Source organism: Hippocampus bargibanti, linkage group LG03 (genome assembly GCF_051943395.1).
Source record: "Hippocampus bargibanti isolate YZ-2025 linkage group LG03, ASM5194339v1, whole genome shotgun sequence".
NCBI classification, from domain to species: domain Eukaryota; kingdom Metazoa; phylum Chordata; class Actinopteri; order Syngnathiformes; family Syngnathidae; genus Hippocampus; species Hippocampus bargibanti.
The window spans coordinates 11244884-11270849 of NC_142736.1; the positions used below are offsets into that span (position 1 = coordinate 11244884).

At 39.7% G+C, this 25966-nt stretch overlaps 1 protein-coding gene and 2 pseudogenes across 2 annotated transcripts in view; 2 read left to right on the forward strand and 1 right to left on the reverse strand.

Moving 5' to 3' along the window:
• Positions 1-1877: 1877 nt before the first annotated feature.
• On the forward strand, positions 1878-11469 carry LOC148900315 (uncharacterized; annotated as a pseudogene). Its single transcript, XR_016114439.1, has 3 exons — positions 1878-2211; positions 5551-7604; positions 9946-11469. The product of XR_016114439.1 is annotated as an uncharacterized LOC148900315 (transcript).
• LOC148900316 (uncharacterized) overlaps positions 4594-25966 on the reverse strand; it is a 29599-nt gene continuing 8226 nt past the window's right edge. The window contains 13 exon segments of the mRNA XM_088991955.1: positions 4594-4832; positions 13958-14060; positions 15943-16035; positions 16355-16486; positions 16615-16696; positions 18899-18930; positions 19016-19057; positions 20465-20488; positions 21637-21677; positions 21680-21758; positions 23710-23899; positions 24365-24459; positions 25463-25709. Of these exon segments, the coding sequence (XP_088848081.1) occupies positions 4828-4832; positions 13958-14060; positions 15943-16035; positions 16355-16486; positions 16615-16696; positions 18899-18930; positions 19016-19057; positions 20465-20488; positions 21637-21677; positions 21680-21758; positions 23710-23899; positions 24365-24459; positions 25463-25709 (1165 nt within the window). The 3' untranslated portion in view covers positions 4594-4827.
• Positions 7660-9042, forward strand: LOC148900317 (uncharacterized; annotated as a pseudogene).

Below are 25966 nucleotides of genomic sequence, written 5' to 3' on the forward strand. Positions count from 1 at the left end.
GCATTAAACACATCTTGAGGAATGATTCCTTGTAAGCTTTGGCAGCTTCATCGTCAGAACTGGCTGACTCACCATGACGAATGACACTATGAATCCCTGTACAACGCTTAAAGTTCTCGAACCATCTGTGGCTGGCCTTGAAATCATCAATGGATGACGAACTTCCAGGTTGCTCTTGACGATATCCGAGTGACGATACAGGCCGTCACACTACAAACTTCATTAATAGCTGGTTCCCTTGCTTGTCTTTTCTGTTCAAATTGTACAGATGGCTTGTGCGAGTTATTTGTGGAGCTTGATTGATGGGATATTTTAACCTTGCAGTCTACACTCTGCCTTTGAACTATCAATAAAGTTGAAACACTGCTGCGTGTGTCCCGCCCTCCTCTACCACGGGTCTTGACCAATCACGTGCGGCTTTAACCGAAGACTGGGGGCGGGGAATAGAGGGAAAAAAAGCCGGCTGCCATTTCTAGCTCTTTGTTAGGAGAACATCACTCATTGTGGCGCTCCGTGTGTTTCCCGAACATTTGCGAGAACACGATCTTGGCATACAAACCATTTTATAGTATATTTATCGGGGCCAAATGCGGTCCCATGGTCAATTTTCATCCGACCCACAGCCTCCGTCATAAGATCAATAATGTCTGGCCCGTATATATTATGTAGAATTAAGATATTGGGCAGTCGCACTAATACCTGCGTGTGCTAAGAGCTGCCATCTAAAGAAATTAGGAACAGCAAATTGGTATATTAGAAATTGACTGAATGAGCCCTGGAATTTTCTAAAATGGCGACACTCAACAAAAGGCGGAAAGTTGTCTGCGAGGGTCGACGGACCATTGAAGGATGTGTGGACTATTTCTTCACTGAAATATTTAACAACTGTGTCTTCCTCATTTGTAAAGACACAGTGGCTGTTTTTAAAGAATTTAATTGCTTTTATATGTAAAAAATGTCCGCCAAGGTTGCCCCCCCAACATTTTTAACACACTAAATCTGGTCCCCTTTGCAAAAAGTTTGGACACCGCTGACCTAAGGACTACTACTGCATTAAATAATAATAATAATAATAATAATACATGTATATCCACAGTTTCGTCACTTCCTGTATCGACTATTGCAACTCACTTCTCTCCGGTGTCAATCAAAAATTTCTCCATAAACTCCAACTAGTGCAGAATTCCTGAGCCCAGATCATCACAAAAAACTCCTTTCACCACATTACCCCCCGTCTAAGCGCCTTTCAAGACTCTCAAGGACACCTTATAGTCACAGTTTTTGCTGTGGGTAAGCTGCAGCAGCCAGACGCGCCAGCGTTCATGTCATTACCTAAATACTAGAACTACCATGACGCTCCCTAAAGCAGGTGGCCCAACCAAAGAGAGCAATTAGGAGCGAAGGCCTTGGTGTGAGAGCTGACCAAGAAGCCGATGGTCACTCCAGCAAGCATTTCTACACTAGTTCACCAATTGGGGTTTTCAGGTGGAGTGATTCAGAAGGAACCCATTGCTCAGTGAAAAGTGCATTACACCCAACATGGTGTCTGCCAAAAGCCTAAATACTCAATTTGACTATTCTTAACTCCGGATAACAGCACTTGGCCAATCCCAGCCAAACAGTAAGGCATGGTGTTGGCAATGCTATGCGGTGTGGATGTTATTCAGCAGCAGGAGCTGTGACGCTCGTATTCTCTCCAAAAGGATAACAATACCAAGAACACAATTTAGATAACAAATGAGTGACTTAAATCGGGTATGCAAATATCCTCTAGTTATGAACCAGATGCAATGAGAGTTGAAACCTGTTGCAGAAGTGCTAACTTTTAAGACACTGTGCTGTGATTTAAGCCTTTGTTTACGTGCTCCCAGGCTATACGTAGTCCTAAAATAGGCATACACTGTAAGATTAAGTGTTGTTTTTAAATCCGTAACCCACAGTGTACTCAATCGTGAAAATAGTTGCCTTCCTACAGGTGGCTATTGGCTGCCTGTAGGGGCTGCACCTTGATCATGTCAAACTGCCTTTGGGGAAAAAAAAACGTTTGCCGCCAACATGAATTGGAGGCAAGTGTTTTATTTTTGGAGTACCCACTGCACTGTGGCTCTCTCCTCAAGGCTCCAGTTCACTGGAGGATGAGACAGCCTTGTGGCACTCTGAGCCAGGATTAAGAAGTAAAGAGCAGTTTGTCCCGACATCCTTCCACCTAAGGTAAACCAGTCAAACTGTGTCGCTTGATTGACAAGCCGGCGATATTTCAATGTATCTTTGTCTGGCCTGGTGTCAGATGCTTTCCTCCATAAACCGTATTGGACTTGCTAGCAGCATGTGGATCATTGGAAATCTTACATGCATGATACACATTATGCATCTTCTTTTCCTTTCAGCTTTTCCCTTCAGGGGTTGCCACAGTGATATACATGTGGGGCAAAAAATACATAAGAGAAAAATATTACTTTATTTCTGCACACTGTACATTACTTGAAAGTGAGTGAGAGTGAGTGCTTTCCAAAATTTACTGCTTCATGTAACAAAGGGTATAGAAAGTGCTTAAGAATGAATTACTCTCTGTGTCTTTGTGCTGTCATGTTATTTGCTCTGTCATTTTTTTTTTTTGCTCTTTTGACTTCAAGATGGCGCCGCAAGAGTGGCTGCCTTTCCAGCAGCTCATGTATTTTGTTTTTCTACTTTCATTCCTCTCATCACTTTGCTGCTGTGAAATGTAATTTCTCCACTGCGAGACTAATAAAGGCAAATCCAATCCAAAAGATGTACGTGATATCTTCTGACTTTTTATGAATTTGTTATGGAATAAGAGTTGAGTGCCTCTACCCCACCTGTAAAAATATGCTGCTGTCATATGCAAACAAAGGATAACAACAGTTTTTTTACTAGTGGGAGCGCAGCATGTTCCTCAGATTGACAATATATCCACAAGACACTTGTGATAAAAAAGGGGCTCAGTCTCAATTTTGTGGAATTGCGTTATTTAAAGATACATTCGCGAAGGTCATGGCACAGTCTTATCAGAGATGATCTTACACTTTGAGCTGCTTTGACATAAGCCAAGACACCCAAGCACAGCGCCTTAAAAAGGGACTTCTCAAGTGTCCTCTTACCCCCATTGGAGTTGCTTTGACAGCCCTAATTCATACTGAGTGTAGATAGGCTATTTATTTATAAACATGGATATTATCTTGCCCTTTCAACTGTTAAGTACTTTTCATGAAAACACATTTCAATGCTGTGCACATTCACTTAAAGTCTGCAACTGTAACTCCAATAATCTTTCATTGACACAAATCCAAGTTTATTGAAGCTCTGCAAGGATTTTGTGCCTCATTGATTTCCAACAGAGTGAGGGTGTTTCTGTGAGTGTATGACATCAAACAGCAGGTGCTCACTGTCAGAATGTTTTCTCTTATTTCCCTCAGACTAAATTTAGACTGCCTTTCTAGTGTAAACTAAATACTGAAAGAAGGGAATTACACTCATCTGGCCGCTATGGTGCATGATAAATAAAACTCATTCTGTTTGGGTAAAGTAGAAAATAAAATGGAAAACAGTCTAGCCATATACAGTGCAGTTATTGTAGTATTGTGTGATATACTGCATGCTATGCTTGTTTTCCTTGAATGAAACCTCACCCTGTAGTAAAATAAATTTATTCTTTTCTCATCTGGTAGTTTCCAGAGTATCCGCCATTGGCTAAATGTCTCTGCCCCCCCCCCCCCTGGATGCATGTACCTATTTACCCTCTTCTGAATGTGTCAGTTACTTTTATATCATGCCAAGGTCATTCTTGGCTTTGACCACCTCCTTGTAAGACTCTTTCCATAAGACGCTTGTCACCAGTTGAATGCAGCCTTGCCATAAGCAACAGCTTTACGTGCCTTTCTATTTCTAATGGTGGGGTCTTTGGTAGAATGGCATCATTCTCGGGACCCAATTAAGACGTTCAAAATGTGGAAATGAGTCGTGATGAGAGCTCGTATTCTAATTTAAGCTACAGAGACATGAAGCCATCTTATACAGTGTCAGAGCAGGCAGGAAGAATTCAGAGGAGAACATGAGAGACATGAACAAGACTTATGCAGTACGTCTGTGTAAGCTCTCAGTCATACAGGAGTGGTCCATCGATTAAAAGGTTTATTCAGCCGTCATCTGTACTTCTTTGAAGGTGTCGGACGTTTCCCATCTTATCCAAGATGCTTCGTCAGCAAACTAAAGTCTTACTGGTAGTTTCGGCCCTACATATGTCCAGACATGGCGGTGCCGGACTCTGCTAGGATTATATTATATATATTAAATAGAAGTAATCAATGGAGCCGCAGGGAGTAGTCCTCTGCTCCCCTCAACCTGAGAGCAGGGACCAATCATAGCAGAGTCTGGCAGCGCCACGTCTGGACAGTGGGGGTATATATATAGGGAAGCATCTTGGATAAGAAGCGAAACGTCCGACACCTTCAAAGAAGTACAGATGACGACTGAAGAAACCTTTTCATCGAAAGACTTATGCAGTCAAATACACAGAAACAAATCAGAGCAACACCAGGAGAAAAAAAATACTTATTTTATTCAATTCAAAGATGAAGTATGTACTGTAATGTTGATGATTACCCATCTAATTAACACCGGAGTGATTATTTTCCATCATATCATAAGAGAAATAGGTGTTGTCAAGGAATGTTTTGAACATTTGAGAAAATGGGAAATTTGAGTGAGACTGTTGAAATATACAAATGGCTAAAATCACAATGACTACAATTTTAGCAATTAAACATTTCTTTTGAAATCTCAAATGGCATGTTCCGCTTCTGTTTTTCTTCAGGCTGGAAAACAAGAGAAAACATTTCACACTTATCACTCATCAAGATGAAACAATTAACACAGCATCGATCGTGGTGTAAGTTTGATGTGTATAAAATGAACTAATGACTGACATTTTGATCATTGAGAAATATTTGCGGGAAATGTGTTTTAAGTTAAAATGGATTTTGGTTTCAATGTTCATTTGAAAGTGGAATCTTTAACCAAGTGAAACTGGGAAGTACTATCTTTGGATTTGGATGTCAGGTCATTGTATTTGTTTCACCCTGTCAGGTTTGTTTCATCTTGTTCTATTTCACTCTTGGTTTTGGTTGCTACTTTGTACTTTTCTGTTCTAATGACTTTGATGTTTGAGATTTTGTTCCTGCTGACTTTATTTTAATACAATTTGTCAAATACACCCTGCTGCTCCCTCCTGTCTGCTTTTTTTTGGATCCACAACCATCCACCACCTTGCAAATCGTGTCATTTACTTTGTGTAGCTGCTGAAAATGCTAATTGCGCTGACCTTCACCACCTCGCAACAAGATAAATGAAAGCACAAGACGTGCAGGGGGAGAAAGACTTTAAACTAGTCAAAAGTAAGGGTGTTTATTAACACATTTTAGTTCCTGGACTCCAGGAGACACATATCACACATTTCTTCTCTAAATTATATTTTAATATGACCAGTATGTGTGCAAAGTATTGCCAGTTGGTTAATTTGTGTATCTTTTGCAGGAGTTGAAATGATGGATGTTAGCAGCAGGTTTGAGTCTGGTCTTTCCCAGCAATATCCACCACCCTTACTGCCAAAACCTGCCAAAGACAATGTGAGACTTCAGAAACTAAAGAAGAGGAAAGTCAAGAAAAAGGGTAGTGTCTCACAGACTCCTATTCCATTTCGTTCCTGCTTGTCACCTGTCAATGAAGCCAGCGCAGATCTCGAGCACAGTGACTTGTCCAGCCCACCACAGACACCGGATTCTGTCTCCACGATGGAATCATTAAGGTCCGCTTTTCTACTGGACTCCTTTGTTCAAGCTGCATCTGCATTTCCTCTCCTTGAAAGCACTCCTTCCAATCAACTTGATGGCCTTCTCCCACGGCACTACAAGCGACAAATTAAGCCTTCCAAAGAGCAGGTGGCACCACTCTATGAATGTTCCACATCTTTACTTGATGAACTGACACCTGACATGATACCACCTACAAATTCAAACTCCGTGTCAAGAATGAGGCAGGGTCCATCAAGCTCACATGAAGCTGCTTTCAATTCAGTGGCACCAAATTGCCCAAAGTCTATCACAATGATGGATCCTATCACGGTGTCTAAATCCAAAATGAGAATGTCATGCCACAACCCGACAACCAAGATCAACTATGGCCCAAACCCAACGACGCTTTCTGAAATTTCAGATCTGCCTTTTGTTCCTTCTCTACTTTTATCGGGTTCAAATGCACAAAAAGATCATTCTGCTCCCAACCATGTGGAAAAAAACACCATTTCAAATGAGTGTACCAGACTCCAAACATCAAGGTCTTTGACCCCAAGTCCTACCGGTAATGGTAAATTGGTAAGGATGTTATCCCAAGAGACCAGTTGTGATGGCTGTAAATATTCAGATTATACATAAAAATCAACACATAATGACATTTCTAAGCCTCCTTCCCATCTAGACATTTCAGAAATAAACCCAACCCACAAAGAAGAATCATCAGCAGTTTCATACATGAAGAAAAAAACAGCAGAGGAAACAAAAGATACCAAAACGAATGTGACCTCAATTTTATCTGGAAAAGCCAAGATGAAATCTCAAACACAGTCAATGGAATCCACTCACTCTTGTGAACCACCCAGAACCGATTATGTTCTATCTGTAACAAGTACAGCTTTGAACTCCTGTCAAAATGGATTTGACCCCTCACTTGAGGCTCCTCGGAGTACAAAATATGTTCCCAAAAAAAAAGTACAGAAGAATGTAATCAACAATCATGACAAAAAAGTCAATACCAATTATGAAGGGAATGGTATGCAAAATACGTGTAGGAGTACTCTGAATTTAAGCATTCCCAATGACACTCCCACTGAGATTTGGACATCAAATGGTACTAAGCCTGACTCTGCCCATGGGATATCTGTTCCAAACTTGACAACAGACCAAATTCCAGATAGAGAGGCTGCATATTTGCCAACAGTCCCATCATTTTTCTGCACTGCAACAAAGACTCAAACAGCCTTGATGTATCCAAAGGAATTCACAGGCTTGGGCCACCTGACACCCACCTATGTTTCTCCAATTGTCGAGGTACGCAAGTCTTTGTCAGCACTTCTGCAGAATCAAATTTCAAGACCACAAACAACATATTATGGACTTACTCCTCTACAGTATGTTGCTCATTGGGGGAATTCGGACTCTGACATCATATCAAAGCCTTGTAGCGCATCAAATTAAGCCGACCTCTTTCACCAACACACATTCAGTGGAGGACATTGGTTTCTCCAAATTTGAGTCAATAAAGCAACTTAGCAGACAACAAAAGAGATCATTGTTGGAAACACCAAAGGATTCAGAGTACAGGACAGACCGGACTATCAAAGATGTACATGAGAAAAGTTGTGAAATCAAAACCCAGCATGTGGAAACACCTTCCCTTGACACATCTAGTTTGGAAAAAAATCAGACCTGAGCTTCCCTTTGGTTTGATGCAGAAGCATATGTGTCAGTCCACAGGTGATGTATCCACGCAAAAGGCCTCATACTCTGATGTTCCAATACCTATTCCTAAAGCAGGTGAGGTACACACTGTCAACATTTTTCCAGTGGAGGTATCTTTAAATAGGACCCGATGCCTAAAAATAGCAACAGTTTCTTTGACGCAATCCCAAAGCCGGGTGAGCAAGATTTAACTCTGGAAACTCTGGAAAGAGATTTTATTCAAAAAGTGATAGATGTTGAGAAAGATACAAATGACATAACATACATTTATGAAGCAGACAAGTCTTTCAAAGAAGCCAATGTCACAAAAACAAAGCAATGGTTTGGTTTGTCAAACATCTAAGTGGTGTCGGATCAATATCAGCCAATAATAATAAGAAAGAATAATCGACCAAATACCAAGCCAAATAACAAATTGGAAAACAAAGCTTTGCAAAACCAAAGAAACCAGTTTCAACAAAAAATGAAAGAAAGCATTGACTTTATTTTTCACACCAATGTTAACATTGATGGCAGTTTACCCTCGGCCATGTCCAGTACTAACACAAGAGGCTCCCAATTTGAAACAGGAATTAAAAATCCAACTTTCACAACTAGAGATTCAGGGCTTCAACATGAGCTTATACTGGCTTCCGCAAAATGTGGACACAATCACGCGCCTGGTGAGACAGCAGGTCACGAAATGTGTTTCCTTGGTGACAGTTGTGCTTTGAAAACAGGCACCAGCCCTGTAAATACTTTGTCAACCAATAACCCTCTGCTCAGTACCAAGCTCCCTGGCATACCAATGATGACAACCAAATCCCTGAACATATTCCATTTGGAGGGAGACCACTAATCAAATATAGAAACTGTAAAGCTTCACAAAACAAGTGACAATGGTGTTACACATTCCAGATTGCCAAGTAACGTTCGCCATGAAGAAAATTGCAACGTTACTGTCAGCAACGCCTCTACAAACAGACCACGAGGATCTCTAACAATACAAAATAGCATTGCTAAAATTACTCTTGACTTGAGCAAAGCAAATGTGACAGCACACAAATCTGCAGTGCCTTCTCAGACACTCATGGGATTGGCATTGAGGCCGGAAAATTACCAGGAGAGCCTCTTCCTGCCATACCAGGAATGGATGGAAAGGAAAAGGCCACATTTACTGATACGATAAACACCTCCAATCTTTCCAATGTAAAACCATTGCAAAACGTGCCTGACGGTATTAAGAAACAACACGGCACACCGTGAATCGGATCACATGCTTTCTGCAATAATGCCGTTACCCCTCTGGAACTCGGTGACCTTAAAAACCTCCAAGATATAAGCGTTCAGCATCCAACTAAATCGAACAAATATAACATTTGTGGAAATCCTCTCACCACAGATATTATTTCAACAGATGCAATGGTAAATGGTAAGCCATTATGTCATACAGCCCACATCAAAAGTAACGGAGCATCAAGCCCGACAATGAGGGGCGTGACTCCAAAAGGTTATGCACCACGAATACCAGTAATTAGAACAAAGCAAGCTGTGAGTAAAGTACCATAAAATGAACTTTTTTTCTGCTACATGTGAAGAGAAGTCTATTCAAAATCCTGTGAAAAGTGTTTTGAGTTTGAATGACAGTGTTAATGCAAATTTTATGAATAACTATGTACAACAAATTAGAAAGCCCCGTTCTGATGAAAACGCTCCAACGTCCATGAATTTATCAGGCATTCAAACTAAAGGGGAGAATAACAGGCACTTTGCCAAAGAAGCATGCGTCACACCTCAAACGGACATTCATAATGGAAATAGTAAAAACAGATCCAATTGTGCAGTAAATATGCAAACAGCTGTGACTCTCTCGTTAACTAAAATCACTCACTCTGTTCCTATCCCGCTGAGCCCCACAGCGCAAACAAAATCTTTAGCTTTCCTACAAGTTCCCTTGTTCCAAGACTATTGCAAGACACCACAACAGGCCTTTCAGTCAATTCTTCCCAATCCTGTCGGCAATAGCCCCTCTCCAGTAACTGTGCAAAATGAGAAAATGTCTTTAAACACAGCTTCTACCACCATTCAGGTCTCTGTTCAACAAGATTCTGAATCACAAACCATTCATACAAAGTTAGAGTTGAATATGGAAAGAAAAAGAACCTCTCCTTTCCCTATTTTGATTCGTAGTCCAAACACTCATCGATCGAAGCAGGTTTCAATATGTCCCTCTCCCGCCACTATAGAAAGAAACCCTTGTGTTGCGCAGTCCTACATTCCAGTCCAATCAAACATTTCTGCCACTAAAGTCCAGTATTTGACAAATCAGCCGGTTAAGAGCATTTCCCAAGCAAAGCCATCAACAGACACTGTCATGAAATCATCCAAAGTTGAGGCTGCTGTGATTGAGTTTCCCACTCCTGCCTTTTTGCCTCAGGCCTCAGTGTCAGCCTCAACTCCATCCGCAAACAAAGGAATGTCACTGCAATCTCTGCCAATCACTGGACTCAAAGACGACAATGTGAAGTGAAGTGAAAGTGAAGACTACGTCGGTGATGGCGGAAAGACCAACAGTCAAATCCTCCATGAAGTCAATGATATCAACTGCATCTTTAATTGCTGAGAGCAACACATCCCACTAACTTGCTGAGTCAAAAGCAGCCCAGAAACCAAAAGGTCTTAAGGGCAAATTGAGTGGATGGACACGGCTCAAGAAGCACATGTTGGTTGAGCCAGAGGAACCACCCTTCTCGGAGCCGTGCTCTAAATCTCAGTATGAGTCCAGTGAGAGCCAAAGCACAGACACGGATAAAAAGGAGAAGTTGTCAGCAGGTCAATTTGATAATCAAGACTTGGTCAAGTACAGAGAGAGTCCCAGGACACTTAAAATGTGGGAAACCCTCCTCCTTCAGATGTTCTCGACCAAAGACCGAATCATGCAGCATATCAATGCAGCCAAACCAGATTTGGAAAAGAAAAAGATGTCCAAAGATGGCCAGGCAGAGGTTCCATCCTTCGCCAATCACCTACCAGTTTTGCTGTACGGTCCTCGATTTGATGCGAGGAAATTAAAAGAGACAGGAGAGCAGCCATTGACAAGAATAGCTGCAGTGTTTGAAAGGGGACTACTGAAGCAAAAATCTAAGGAAGATGATCACAAGGGCTTCAATAGAATAGCCAGAGGATTTGAACTGGCTGAAACAAAAGAACTTGGACCGATGTGTCTGGGACTGAATAATTGAAGTCTGTTGAATCAAAGTATTGTTTTCTTTTAACCTTGTGAGAGCACAGTGATCGAGGGTGCACCATACGCTTTCAGTTACGAATTTGCACTTTTCATGAGCAAATTGTTTAAAAAAAGCGATATCAAATGGCAAACTCAACAGAAACCCTTTCACATTTCGGATGTATTTTGAGGTCAAGTTTGATTTGTTGTGTTGTATATTATTTGCAATGCTGCCTCTTGGTATGGAAGGACGTTCACTACTGACGTCTAAACCACTCTAAGAAATTTGAATTGACATTCCAAAATCAGCGTAGGTGACACATTTTTAATTACTAACCGACTCTGTAAATTAGGCTTGGAGAGGAAATGTGTATTAAATCGTTTTTGGCCAATCAACCAAGCTAGGAAACCAAATTCGCAATATCAGACATAAAAAGTTGTGCAATGAAAATGTCATTGTGATTCAGGTGATAGCATTGCCAGGGGTCTGTTTTTTAATTGACTTGGGGATGGACTGTTCCAATGAAAGAATAACAATGATGACACACTGGTTGGGTCTTAACAATGGAAACAAATATGAAGAGGAAGTGAAGAAAATGCATTCTTTAATAGTACCACAGTGTAGAGGTCATTTCTGACGTGACCATAATAGTATACAGAGTGGAGCTTTTTTGTAATGCTTTTGACTCTGATTTTCCCCCACTCTGTCTTAAAATTAAAATAATCTTTATTATATGGGATTTAATTGGTCATGTACGTGATTTTTCTTGCTTGCAATTACATCAATCACCAGATAGATGACATGGTGAAGAGCCACTCCCTTCATTCAGCTTTCTTTACACATACATACACATTAGTGATTTGTTAGCAACTGAGTGTAGTATCAACCTTCACCAATAAAAGGATGTTAAAGCAGCCGTGAAATCCTGATATCCATTTAAGTCTATGTAAACATCACATTGTCAACGCTGGTTTATTCTGAAAAGCCAGGAGTGTCAAAAGTTGTTGGACCAAATATCGACTTTTCGATGAACCAACCTCCCTCGATTGACCCCTTACCATGTACGCCATGATGAGCAACAGGCTGACACAGAGGCATGTGACACACTTTTGCAGCCTTTTAACTATTGTAACAAACACATATCATTTTAAAGTCCTTCCTTCAGCACTCTGGATTCCTAATTCTTTGCCCGTGCCCACTGATTGTATATACGAAACAAACTCTGAATGAAAATAATGAGTCAACGGTAAAAGATATGGTGGAACAGCTTTGATCACATGATGTAATTACGGCCAAGCGTAAACAACTCCTGGTGGCGCAGTCACGCGCCAGCTGAAATTTGCCAGTTTTATTTATTTATTTGTTTATTTATTATACTTTTTGTGAAACTGAGACGGGAAGGTGCAGTGTACATTAACACAAAAAATATATTCCTAACATGCACAAAGACACACAAATGGTTCTTTGTTTTTTTTTCCCCCTCTTCTCTACCCCGCGCAATCGACTTGGGGCCGACCATGGGCACCACTGCTATCAGCTATCGAGTACCTCGTTTATCAGGCAGCTATAACAATCTCGTGAAATCGGCTAGCAGAAATACATGAATTCAAGTCAACATTACACTTTAATTTTTTTCCCCTTTAAATGAATTATACAGTCAATTGAAACGTGCCTTTCTACTTGGTTTTATACAGTAACAAACCGGAATGAGTGTGAGTGCGTAACTTGGCTGGTCAATTACAGCGCATCCCAAAAATAAATGAAAAATGACAACCAAGACCTGCATAGCAGAGAGGGCAGCTTACCCCAAGGCAAGTTGAGGCCAATAAAGTCCTGTAATAGCTTGTGTGGGGAAAGCAAGTTATGACTAAGGACAGCGGCCACCTAAAAATGCTCATTTAAGACGGACATGAACAGGTTTTCTGATCTTAAGTGGATGTTATGTTTCTGCTTTTTGTGGTACACTTTTATAGCTGTGCTGAAACTTCCTGAACTCCCGATGAACTGAGTTTATTTGAAATTACTGATTTAATAATTCTTAGAAGGTAGCTTTGGCAGTTTACATAATAGGTAGGTGTCAAAGGAAAAAAGGCACTTTCAAATGGAAAATTCAGTCACATTCTGGGACTCCATTAGTGTGCAAGAGGAGTGCCCATTACACCTATCACGATTCAACGGGGTGAAGAGGAAAAGAAAACAGAAAACATTTGTTTATCTCTGTGGATGATAGTAATATACTTTTTTGCGTTAATACATACTTCACCCTAATAATCCTATCAGTCTTACATTCACAAAAAGTATTTGCAAATCAAATAGAATACAGCATGTCACCTTTAAACTACATTGCTGTGTGACCCAGGTCACCGGAATTTGTTAACTCAACAGTCTGCTATTACAGCTTACGATTAGAGTAAGCCATATTTAATATTCTGATTATGGATTGGATTGGATATGCCTTTATTAGTCTCACAGTGGAGAAATTTACATTTCACAGCAGCAAAGTGATGAAAGGAATGAAAGTAGAAAAACAAAATACATGAGCTGCTGGAAAGGCAGCCACTCTCGCGGCGCCGTCTTGAAGTCAAAAGAACAAAAAAATTATTGATTAGTCAAAGTTAATTTTGTGTACAATTCACAAATTGCACTAGAAATTAAGGGCTATATGGGGTGTCAAGAAATGCATTTCAAGACGTTATGTGTGAGGTATGATAGTTAACAGTGTGAGAAAAAAAAATGTTGTGTACAACTGTGTCAGATCTCCCATGCAGATACGCAAGAAAACCATTGTACAAATTCATCAACTCTTGTGTCGACATTATTTTTATGTGTCATTTATTTTAGAGGCTGTTATGGCTGTTGCTCATTTTCGCATGCATGCGCAAGTGTGTGCATATCTGTGTGTGTGTGTGTGTGCGTGTGCGTGTGCGTGTGTGTGTGTGTGTGTGTGTGTGTGTGTGTGTGTGTGTGTGTGTGTGTGTGTGCGTGTATGTGTGTGTGTGTGTGTGTTAACATGGGATCGCGGGGTTGGTTGGTCGAAAAATAGATGATAGGTCAAAAAGGTTTAGGCACCCCAGGTGTCTAATGTAACTTGAGTAAGGCAACAAAATCACTCGAGCAACATCGTAACTAATATCAATTTTACCTTACCCAAAAAGTACTGAATAATAACAATAAGTCAGAGCACACTCTGTCTATATGCAAGCTGCTGAACATCAAGCTTACCTGTCCAGTTTGCATCATCTCTGAGGCCGTCCACATTAGAAACCTTCTCATACTTGCCATGAGCCATCGGGACAAATGTATACATTTTGCCAGCTGAGTATTCCTGAATTCATTTTCCAGTTCATTTTCAAAAAAGAAAAGAAAAAATAACAGATAACACTTGAATTTAATTGTAATGTGTTTGATTTAATCCAACATCATTGATACAAATATCACTTCTCATGTCTAAAAATTGCAGCATTCTCATATTGAAGATGTTTTAGCAATTATTAATCAATTTGCTAAAAGTCTTAAAGGACAACCGACATCTCCGGACAAGTTGTGTCCATAATTTGTAAAATGGCTTCAAATGATTTCTACTGAGCGTATTTTACAAAGATTCCACCGCATATAGCTATATTTGACGTTTTAAGACTCACGCTGAATATTCAGGAAGTCTTGTTTTTGAGTTGGTGACGAGTCCGTACGTGACATCACGAAAGGACCGCCCCCTGACTGAAAAAAGACACATTGTAGCAGTCCTTCCATCATGTCAATGTATTTTGCTGTACATGTTTGGTCTGAGAACTGTGTTGCACCCAAAAGCCGCCAGAAGAGGGCGACGGAGCTACATGGAAGGAATTTATCAGCCTGTGGAAACGGCCTGACTAATTCTTTACACGGCTTTGTCGCCATTTTCTGCCTCCCTTGGGTGCGACATTTCCCACCCATGATGCCTCAAAATGACACGGAATAAATTCTTTAATCGATTGAAAACATGTATGCTTTCTTCTTCAGAACTATTTGAATCATATTCATAATTGGACGAGTAACAAGAAAGCATCTTCTCCGAATCCGAAGCCATTGTTTTGATTCTCAAGCAAGGCAAGACGTCTTGGCGTGACGTCACGGGACTTTCTGAAAATGCCCAATTCGCAGCTCAATTTTTTGCAGATTTTGGACACTTTAAGTCATTTTATTGGTGTTTTGCATTTGAATAAAAATATAATACTGCATGTTTTGGGTATTTTAGATGTTATAAAAAGTTTTTCTGATGTCAGTAGGGAAACAAAAAAGTGACGTCGGTTGTCCTTTAAATGGCACACCCAAGTCAGTACCAACATATCCATCCATCCTTCCATCCCTCCCTCCCTCCATCCATCAATCCATCCATCCCTGCCTCTCTCCCTCCCTCCATCCAGTCTTTCCTCCTGCCCTCCTTCCTTCCCTCCCTCCTCCACCCATCATTCCATTTTCTAATCTATTTATAAGTCATGATAGTTGCAGGTGGGCTGGACCCCATTCCAGCTGTCTTTGGGCAGTCGGGCAGATACTCCCTGAACTGGGCACCTTCCAGTCGCAGGGGAAAATATATACAGTATTATTATTTAATATGGTGAACTGCAGGTATCATAATTTAACATGAACATTAACTTCAGTTCTACACATTCTTTTACACAGATATTTACAGTCCTAGGAATTTCCAAAGTGTAAAATGCCTTTTTGCAGCAATGACTGAACGTATATCGTATTTTTCACACAAGATGACTATGACGATGGCATTTGATTTTCTCAAAATCAAACAGTGGATCAATGTGGATCAATGCTCTATATAGGATACTGTATCTTAAATATTCTGTAAATGTCTTGGTTACAGCTGTTGCAGTTGTGCTCGTTTGAGTTACAAAAACTCTTGCACATTGATAGTTTCTCTCTCTCAGTGTCTCTCGCTCCAAAAATATGCATGGCCAACTGATTGAACACTTCAAATTATCCCTATGTGTCAGTTAGAGTGGTTGCTTGTTTCAATGTGCCCTGCGATTGGCTGGCAAACGATTCAGGGTGTTAGCCACCTACTGCCCGAAAACAGCTGGGATAGGCTGCAGAACCCCCGGTTAACCCCTTTAGAAACAAGCAGTTCGTAAGATGAATGAATGAATAAACCAATTAATTTAATGTATTGCATAAAAAGAGTTCCCCCATTTACTTGAAAACCACATACGTACCTTGGTATCAATTCCCGAAGAAGAGAGTGAAACTATATCACTGTAGGTCTCCCACACATTTTTCTTGTTTAAAACTACACCAGGTTTTATTTCCTGAGAATAATATGACATATTACATCTTTACAGGTTTGAAATATACCTCTTGGCTGAAACAGGCATACAATTCTTGCGCTGATTAATGATGACATTGGTGACAATGGTTATAATGAACAAAGTTCAGAACATATAAAATTGCAATTAAAATCTTTGCAACTGACTGTACAGTTATAACTTATTACTATCATCAACACAAGTATGACTGAACATATTGTGAAACACGACACAAAAATGAATGTGTGTGTTTGTGTGTGCGTGCGTGCGTTCGTGTGATGGAGCCTTCACTCATCATTTCACCAGTCAGATATTGACTGACCTTTAGTGGTGTGTTTGTTAGTGTGTTTTGGCTCCATGCCAGTCCAGCCTCAAAAAGATTCTTTTTGTCAGCGATGGGACTCATTGCATCCACCAAGACTGGACTCACTGGTTTGCTTTCCTTTGTGGAAACCTGTAAAAAAATACATATATTATATATTAAATTAATAATATATATAGAGTCAACCAAATAGTCGTTGATTATCTTGAACATAATTTATATCTGAAGTTGTTTTGGGTGTATTTATGAGAATGTTTCACCTCAAGGGCATGTGTATACTGCTGTAGTTTCTTGTCGATCTTGGAAACACAAACAGGTTGTGGAATCTTCTTGTTGTTGGAGCTTTGACACAAAGAGAAAACGCTGATCATCTGGTGAGAAAAATCCTTGGGATCATTTGGATTTATTCAATTCAGAGCTGTACATCGTTTGCACGTGATTAGAATATGTTCTACGAAGGGGAAAATTAGTATTTTTTAGATTAGTAAACCCTTTTTAATCACGTGCAAATGAAAAAATAATATTTTTTTCTGTGTTTTTGTTTTTTCTTAAAAATCAAATACGTATTTATAAGAAATACATTTTATTTCTAAGCACCTTTCAAAACTCTCAAGGTCACTTTACAGTCACAGGATAATTTTTTTCCAGTTGAGAGAGAGAGTGACAGAGAGAAAGAGAGTGTGTGAGTGAAACTGCAAGCGAGCAAGAGTGAGAGATGAGTGTGTGTCTGAGAGAGAGCAAGACAGAGAAAGTGAGAGATTGCGAAAGAGAAAGAAACTTAGAGAGAGTGAGAGTGCAAGAGTCAGAGAGAGTATGAGAGAGTAAGAGAAAGATGAGTGTGAGAGAGGCAAGACAGAGAACGTGAGAGATGCAAGAGAGCTAGAGAAAAAAAGATGTGAAAGCAAGAGATGAGAGATAGAGGGAAAAAAGATGCGAGATGGGAAAAGAGCGAGAGAGCATGAGAGAGAGCGAGAGTGTGAGAAAGCGAGAGAGAGAGGGAAAAAGAGATGCGAGAGAGCAAGAGATAGATGAGAGAGCACGAGAGAGTAAAAGAGAGAGATGCAACAGAGCAAGAGAGAAAAAAAGATGTGCGAGCAAGAGAGAGAGATGAGAGAGCTAGAGAGAAAAAAAGATATGCGAGGGGAAAAAAGAGAGGGGAGGGGAAAAGGCGATGCGAGAGGGAAAAAAGAGATGCGGGAGAGCAAGAGAGAGATGAGAGAGCATGAAAGAGCGAGAGAGTTAGAGTGAGAGTGCAAGTAAGAGAGAGCAAGTGAGAGAGAGAGAAATGCTGACTATTTAATTTGTATCTAGTAATAAAGGGAGCAGCGACAAAGGACACCAAAAACTGTATTTCGGTTAATAGGGTTGCAATGGAAAAAGTCTAAATATTTTCCTTGGGAGTTTAGCTCAGTAGTTTTTGAAATGGTTGGAGTGAATAGTCTGGAATATTATTGAAACTTGCAAATTGGTGTGAATCAAAACACATTTTGAACCTTAAAATCATTTTTAGTATAACTTTACAAAAGAAATTAAACTAAATTGTAACGCTTACTTTGAAATCAAATGAATGAAATGGAGATACTTATTGTATCATATTTTGCTGGAGTGACATACTTTCAGCGGAAATGACACCAATTCTGTCCTGACAAGTTCATGCAAATGTCTGTAAATTCACAACAACAAAAATGTCAGTAATTCAATCATACTCCCAACAACTGAGCCATAGACGCCCTATTTTGAATCACATTCTAATCCCGATGAGTCGCACTTAATCAAACCATTCTACAGTGATACCTTCGCTTACGAACTTAATTGGTTCCCAGACAGAGTGTGTAAGGCGAAAAGGGTGTATCCCAAAACTTAATTTCCCATAGGAAACATAATAATAATAATAATAATAATACGAGAATAATCCGTTCCCAGGTCCCAATAAAACATAATTTTCTAAGCCTTAAAACTACACAATAAAAAATATACTTATTTTATGTATAATAAATGTGCTATGTTATTATAATTAAAGAAATAAACAATACTATATAATAAAGTCGTTTTATTTACCTTTGTGATGGTCGTTGATGGCTTGATGGACTGGATAGATTTTTGCATAAAGTGTCTCATGGAGCTCTGGGTTGTACATCTTGGAAGTTGTGATATTGCAACAGATGCAAACAGACACACTAGAAACATCATTAATAGCTGGTTCCCTTGATGGCTAGTGCGGGTTGCCTTTGAACTATCAAAGTTGAAACGAGTCCAAATTTCACTGTTTTCTATCCATTTTGTAACTCATTGTGGCAGATCCGTGTGTATCCCGAAAAATAGTTTGTATGTCATGGTAAAATTTTCAAAAATTTGATGTTGGTAAACCGAAAGGTTCGTAAGCCCAGGGGTTTGTAAACCGAGGTATCACTGTACTTTAAAATCGTAAAACTGGGTGAGCACAGCTAAGAGGGCGGCAGGCAATGCATAATTTGTTTCAGGGGCCCACTTGATACCAGAGGCAGGACGATTGTGACCCCTGCTCTAGGATTCCATCGAACCCACCTCTTTCTTAGAGATTCTGTTCGCTCTGTGATCTAAAAAAAACATATGTTGTGAAAATGAGGACAATAAAATAAGAACAACCCAGAATGCATACAGAGACATTTGATGCCAACTTACCACACATTTACCATCTGCTGGTATTCTGCTCTTCACCTCATCCTAGACAGAGAGACATTGTGCTGAGATGCATATGTTAATGCATGGCACTTTGGCTTCTACCTTGCTGTTGTGCCTTTTGATTTCTTTCAAGCATTTCTATCAGCAATTCAATCATTATTGGTTAACACTTCTTGACTTATTTGAAATGCATCACACTTCAGATCATTGTTCAGGTTTTTATATGGATTTATGAATGCACAAACACTTTGCGCGTTAACAATTGTGAATTTCTACTTTTGTGATTAAATGTATGTTATTTGAAACTTTTCTATCTCCACTGTGTTGAAGAACAAAAAGAAAAAAAGAGCAACTTTAGACGCACCGTCTCAACCCAAAGCTAGGTTTGGTGCTGGACAGTGTTATCTTTTTTGCTAGACAAACAATTGTTTACTTCAAGGACATTTACAATGAGACACAATTCCTTTTCAGAATTGTTTTGTATCTTTGTTATGCTGAATGTGAATTGGGGAAGGGAAAGAGAGTTTTAAATTGCTATTATGGACGAGCTAGCATCTGGTTTCACTAAGAAACATGTTGACAGGATTGTTTCCTGTCAAACACATTAATTAGCTCTTTACATCTGAGCAAGATGCGTTAAGAATTCAAGATGCTGTCATGTGCAGAGAGCGTGACTTCATTAACCACAAAATGCAGTTTATTTATAAGCTGTGTTTGAAATACCGTCTGCCCGGAGGCCCGGGGCGTACAACTTTTACGTTGGGCGTACAACTTTTACGTTGGGCGTACAACTTTCAAAACGTCTCGGCCTGGGTGGCCGACAATTTCTTCAAGAAAAAAAAAAGTTTTTGTTTCAAATCAAATGTTTGTTTTATTCACTAAAGCAAAAATTACAAGCAAATATCTACAAGCCATGTGGACTCCTCTTTCGAAGCGCCTTTCAAAACTTTCAAGTGCACTTTACAGTCACGGTATAGTCCAAAGCACAAAACAGGCTTCTGATTGGCTGCCGTGCCGAGTATGCAAATTGCCAAATGAATGTTCGCTTGGCATTTTTTTCGCAGACAACGCAACGCAAACACTGCATTGTACACCCTGACGACAAACACAACTGGAGCAAAATATTTAGCAGGGGATATTTGCCATAAATTAAGCAAGGGAGCATTTGTGGTAGGTACTTTCTTTCTTAAAAAAAATCCTTTATACTTCGCAACAATGTTTTTTTTTTTTTTTTTTTTTTTGCGATTAGTCGTGTTTCAAGTTGTGAAAAATGGGGCGGGCAACTTTATGGGCGGGCAGGCAACTTTCAGAGTTGTCTGCCCTGGTGTCCGCTAACTTTTTGTCATGGGTTTCAGACACTGTTATAAGATGTGATTGTGTTGAGTTCTTTTGAAAGTGTTAAAATCAGATTCATTCACACAAAAATATGAGCGAGGACAAACGACTTACTGGGTAAAACTGAATTAGGAGTTTCTGTTAGAAGAAAGAACAAGAGGGAAATATTTAGTGACAGTTAACATGAACATGGGTAGCGATGTTTGATTAAATTGTGAGTGAGTGCGAAGATACATCACACGTGACAAAAATAATTTCAACTACCGTATTTTCCGGTGTACAAGGCGTACCCAAAAGCCTTGGCTTTTCTTCAAAAGATGACCCTGCGCCTTATATTCAGGTGCGCCTTATATGTGAAGTAATATAATATAATACAGTAAAGTCTCGTTATATCGATATGCAAGGGAGTCCGAAAAAATATCGATATAACCGGGACTATCGATATATCCGACCCTGTTTGCATGTAATTTTCTCCGTGCGTGCATAGAAATAGTATCGATATAACCGGGACTATCGATATATCCGATATCGATATAACGAGACTTTACTGTATATATAATATATATATATATATTATATATAATATATATAATGTGAATGTAAATTTCTACACTGTGAGACTAATAAAGGCATATCCAATCCAATCCAATCCAATAGTGAGCCACAACTGGTCTCGCAACTACTGTCGTCAGCCACCGCCTCCATTTCCCCCTGTAGAAGAAGTAGTGCGTAACCCCAGCCTCTACTGTAGCGCCTTATAATGTGGTGTGCCTTATATTTGGAAAACGTTTATATATTATAGTAAACCTTTTTCATTCATTGGGGGTGTGCCTTATACTGCGGTGCTCCTTATGCACCGGAAAATACGATACTAACATGAATTTACTTGTTTTGTCAAGACCCTTTGTTATGGCAGATGTTTGTAAACAAAGTAACAAGCATGGCCATAGAAAGCAGTTTCATAATTGTCATCTACTGTGACAATAAAAAAAAAACAACTTTTCCAGTTTAATTTGATCATTCAATTTAGCTGGAACATAATTTGCTCACCAAGATCGTGCCACCAGTTATAGAGACTTAGATCTAAGAATTAATCAAACAAGTGACCAAGACAATTATTTTATGGCTTAACAACTGGAGTCACCCTCTGCTGACCAAATAAGTAACAATTGAGCAGTTCTCAGGTTGAGGTTTTGTCCAGTTCAAAAAGGCATGGCATCATGCTGATAGATGCCAGCCTGGTTATAAATGATCAATTTGCCCACTAACATAGATATTCCCCATACCTTGAATGTTGGGCTCATGGCTCCATAGCAGTTCAATGTCCATCTTCATCACTGCTGTATAAAGAAAGGCCAGCCCGGCGGTTTTTATCTTCATCACATCTGCATTCTGCTTCCTTTGCCCTCTACAACAAACCAAGCATAGCAAACTCATCAAATGGTTACATTGTGGAATCGTCGTTTCAATCGCTTGACATAATTTTTACCCTTTTGTGTGTTCATGCATGCCCTCTGTCATTATTTTCAGTTTTACTGACATGCTCCTCTATTTTTTTTAGGAAAACATAAAAAAATAAATACACTTGTATCCAATCCTCATTCACTATTCCCACACTGGGCGCAACTTGTGTTGCACAACTTGCGCTGCACCCCTTTTAAATATACCCCAAAATGTTGTCATGTTTAACAATGCGATTCCTAACTTTGCACCAAAACCAAAAGATAATTGAAATCAAGCATTTCAGGTTGACCGTGAAATTCACTGCTATCTAGTGGTGAAGTAATAGAATACACCAAGGGGGAATTTTCAGTGTTCCAATCAACCTCCCATGCATGTTTTGGAAATGGGAGTAAACCAGAATGCCTGGAGTAAACCCCCTCAGGCACATGGAGAACATGAAAAGTCTACACAGGAAGGCCAGAGTCTAGAATTAATCCTTTTAACCCAGGTGTCAAAGTCAAGGCCCAGGGGCCAAATCTGGCCCTCCACATCATTTTATTCGGCCCAAAAAAGCAAATCAAGCATGTCAAGTGTGATGATGCTTGCTTAAGAAGTCATAACCAAAATTTCAAAGTGTCCCATGTAAACCACAATAACAGTCATTCATCTTGACTTCAAATTTGAAAACTACTTATTAATTTATTGTGTGCTCTATATGTAATATGTGGCGGGGATTAAACATTCCAATGGCTTCCGCAAATTCAAAACGTCCCCCGAGAGGAAACCGTAACAACAATGTGGCCCACAAAAAAAAAAAAAAGTTTTACACCCTTGCTGGAACCAATCGATCACTGTGCCGCAGTGTGGTGAACATGCATGGACCATGTAGAGGGAATTTGCCACGTATTAGAATCTTAAAGGACAACCGACACCATTTTTTTTTTTTGTTTCCTAAGTGACATCAGAAAAACGTTTTATAGCATCTAAAATACCCAAAACACGCAAGTTTATATTTTTAGTCAAATGCAAAACACCAATAAAAATGAGTTAAAGTGTCCCAAAACTACTTCAAAATGACCTCGGAGATGCCGAGTTTCAGAAAGTCCCGCCCCCCTTGTCCGTGATGTCACCCCAGGACGTCTTGCCTTGCTCTAGAATCCAAACATTGGCTTCAGATTCGGAGAAGATGCTTTCTTGTTACTCAAGTTCTGAAGAGGAAAGCATAAATGTTTGCAATCGATTAAAGAAGTCCTTCCGTATCATTTTGAGGCATCTGGACTTCAATATAGCTCCCAGAAAATGCACAAGATGGCGCACAAGCTCCGTTGGAAATGAGCTGATTTGTCTGCTGGGAATTTGAGTCAACTAGTATCAAATAAGAGTCTTGGTGCAACACACAACAATTCACCATCGCGTTATTTATGTGTTTTCCTTCTAATTTCACCATCAACACCGATCAACACGATTTTTTCAGACCAAACAAAGTACCCAAAATGCATTGTGTGTCGCTTTCTCGATCAGCGGCGTTCCTGACATGACGTCACGTCAGGAATCGTCACCAACTCGAAAACAAGACTTCCTGAATATTCAGCGTGAGTCTTAAAACGTGAAATATAGCTATATGCTGTGGAATCTTCGTAAAATACGCTCATTATAAGTCATTTGAAGTGATTTTACAAATTATGGACACAACTTGTCTGAGGCGTCGGTTGTCCTTTAAAAGTTGAGAGAGCAATAATAGGTACAATTGCCCTCTTGTGTACTGCCTCTCATGACATATATGTAATGTCTGCTGAATATCATCTAAACGCATAAACCTTTAGGAATTTACATATCAGTCTTGCATTGTGAAGAGTATTGAAACTTAACACAAGCAGTAGTCACATTTATAGTCAAGTGATTAAAAAAAAACTGGCCTCCTCTGTCAGCTTCTGGTTTCCCTCAAACTCTGAAAGCCCTTTCTTCATCTCTTCATGTGTGAAGTCTAGATTCTCTGCCTTATGATCAATTTCATATGTTGCTCTGTTGCCCGAGCATGACCTCAACTCCTTCTGCAATGTCTCCTGCACTCTTTCTTCTTCTTGGTTCATCATGCACACCTCTTTGCTGTTAACATAAAAATAAACGAAAAATAAACAAAAAATAAATAAAAAAATATTCAGTGATATGGACTTTTCACTTTCCTGCCTCAAATTTGAGCGACTCGCAGCATGCAAGGCGATTTAAACATGATATGTTCATAAATCTTCATGAGTGTCTTCAGGATTTTTTTTTCACAATTACTGAATTTTCAATATTTGGGTGATTTTTTTTCAGTGTTATATGGTTCTTATGCATGCCAAATAATTAAACCACAAGTTAATTGAAAATGCTTGATTGTAGATGCCTGGTATATGCCACCTGCCAGTTAACATAAGAAAGCCTTTAGTTCATGCATTACTTACAGTCAATTGTATAAGTATATTTACCGGAGACAAATATCTTGTGTGTTCTACATACTTGGCCAATACAGATTATTCTGTTTCTGATAACTGAAGCCAAAGGGACAATAACTGTATAATGCATTGTAACCTTTCTGTCGCTAAGTCCAGCATTGTGTCTGCTTCTGGGCCGCTGGCCTGCTGTTGTCTTGGATCATGTGATGGAAACAGATTGACTTCTTTTTTCTAAAATGAAAGAGAAAGTTAGTTATATGTGAGTTGTGCACGAAGATTATTAAATTATGACGGAAGTGATGCAATGGTGCACAGTGTGGCACCAAGTCCCGCCCATAGTTTTCAGAACTACTTGGACGAGACTTATGTTGAGTCGCATTTTCCTGATGGTCTGGATTAACTCGCATTTTCATGACAATATATTATTTTGTTTCCCCTTTTGTACTGTCTAGTGTTATCTAATTAGTTCCCTGATTCCTTTCGAGTCCAGATTACTTTTTGTGTCATTATTTAATTCAAGTTTTGTCGAGTGGAACTTTGAAGCACATGTGCTTCGTAGTGCTTTTCTGTTGCGCAGTTAATCACAAGACGAAACCCATGCGACTTCACCCATCCCTTCTGCTATACTGTGTTGCAGGTAATGATTGTTTCATTTCGTTTTTAATTGTACAGTATTTTGTTTCTTGTGTCGTGTTTCATTTGGCCGTAAGTCTGAGTGGCGTGTTGAACTGTGCCGCCATTATCCAGCGGACCGCGTTCAGGGACATCATGTAAATAACAGTGAACTTGTGTTGTATTCTCTTTTTCTGTAAATAACCACTATACGATCACACGTTGTTCATTCTGTTTTCTTGTCTACAATGTTGTGCATATTGAGAACTACTTGGACGAGATTTATGTTAATCTCAAGACGAAACCCATGCGACTTCACCCATCCCTTCCGCCATACTGTGTTGCAGAAATAAAAGAAATAAAAAGACACATCCACGTGTCTAGTATTATTAAGACGGCAGCAACATGGAGCTCAAGACAGTCACTGTTGTGACACCTGTCACACATGTTCAGAGCAGGAACACTTGATATATTGATACACTGGATGTTGGAAACGGAAACTTGACGCAAGAGGAAATATTAAGACTAAAGGTGGGATTTCAGGATGTTCTTCTTACAAGTAGCTGAAGATAAGGAAGAAAAGAAAGTGAAAGAAGAATATTGACTCAGTAAGGCGACATACTTCCAGTGGAGGGCTTTTAGTACAGTGCAGAGCAAGGCTGCTTTGTTTTGGCTGCAATTCTGCCTGCTCTTCATCCTCCTGTTGTTTTCTGCCTGTTTTCCATTGCATTGATGAGGGTTCTTGTGCCTTGACCCTGAGCTGCTCAAGATCATGACGGTTTTCCAATCTGTGCAGCTTGTGGCTCCAGTCACTGAACCCCTCATCCTCCTCCTGCACATAGCCACTTGGCTGCAGCTCTTCATCTGACCTATGGAACAGCAGTATAAAAAAAACACTCTAATCAAACTTTAGTTGTTTTGTTTCTTAATTATGGGAGCAACATATATTTATTCAGAGTGATTTGATACCATTCATTCATTGAGTCATTCATTTTTTGGACCACTTTCCCCTCACTAGGGTCACGGGGGTTGCTGAAGCCTGTCCCAGCTGCCAAAGGGTAATAAGCGGGTGACACCCTAAACTGGTTGCCAGCCAATCGCAGAGGAACAATCATCCACATTCACA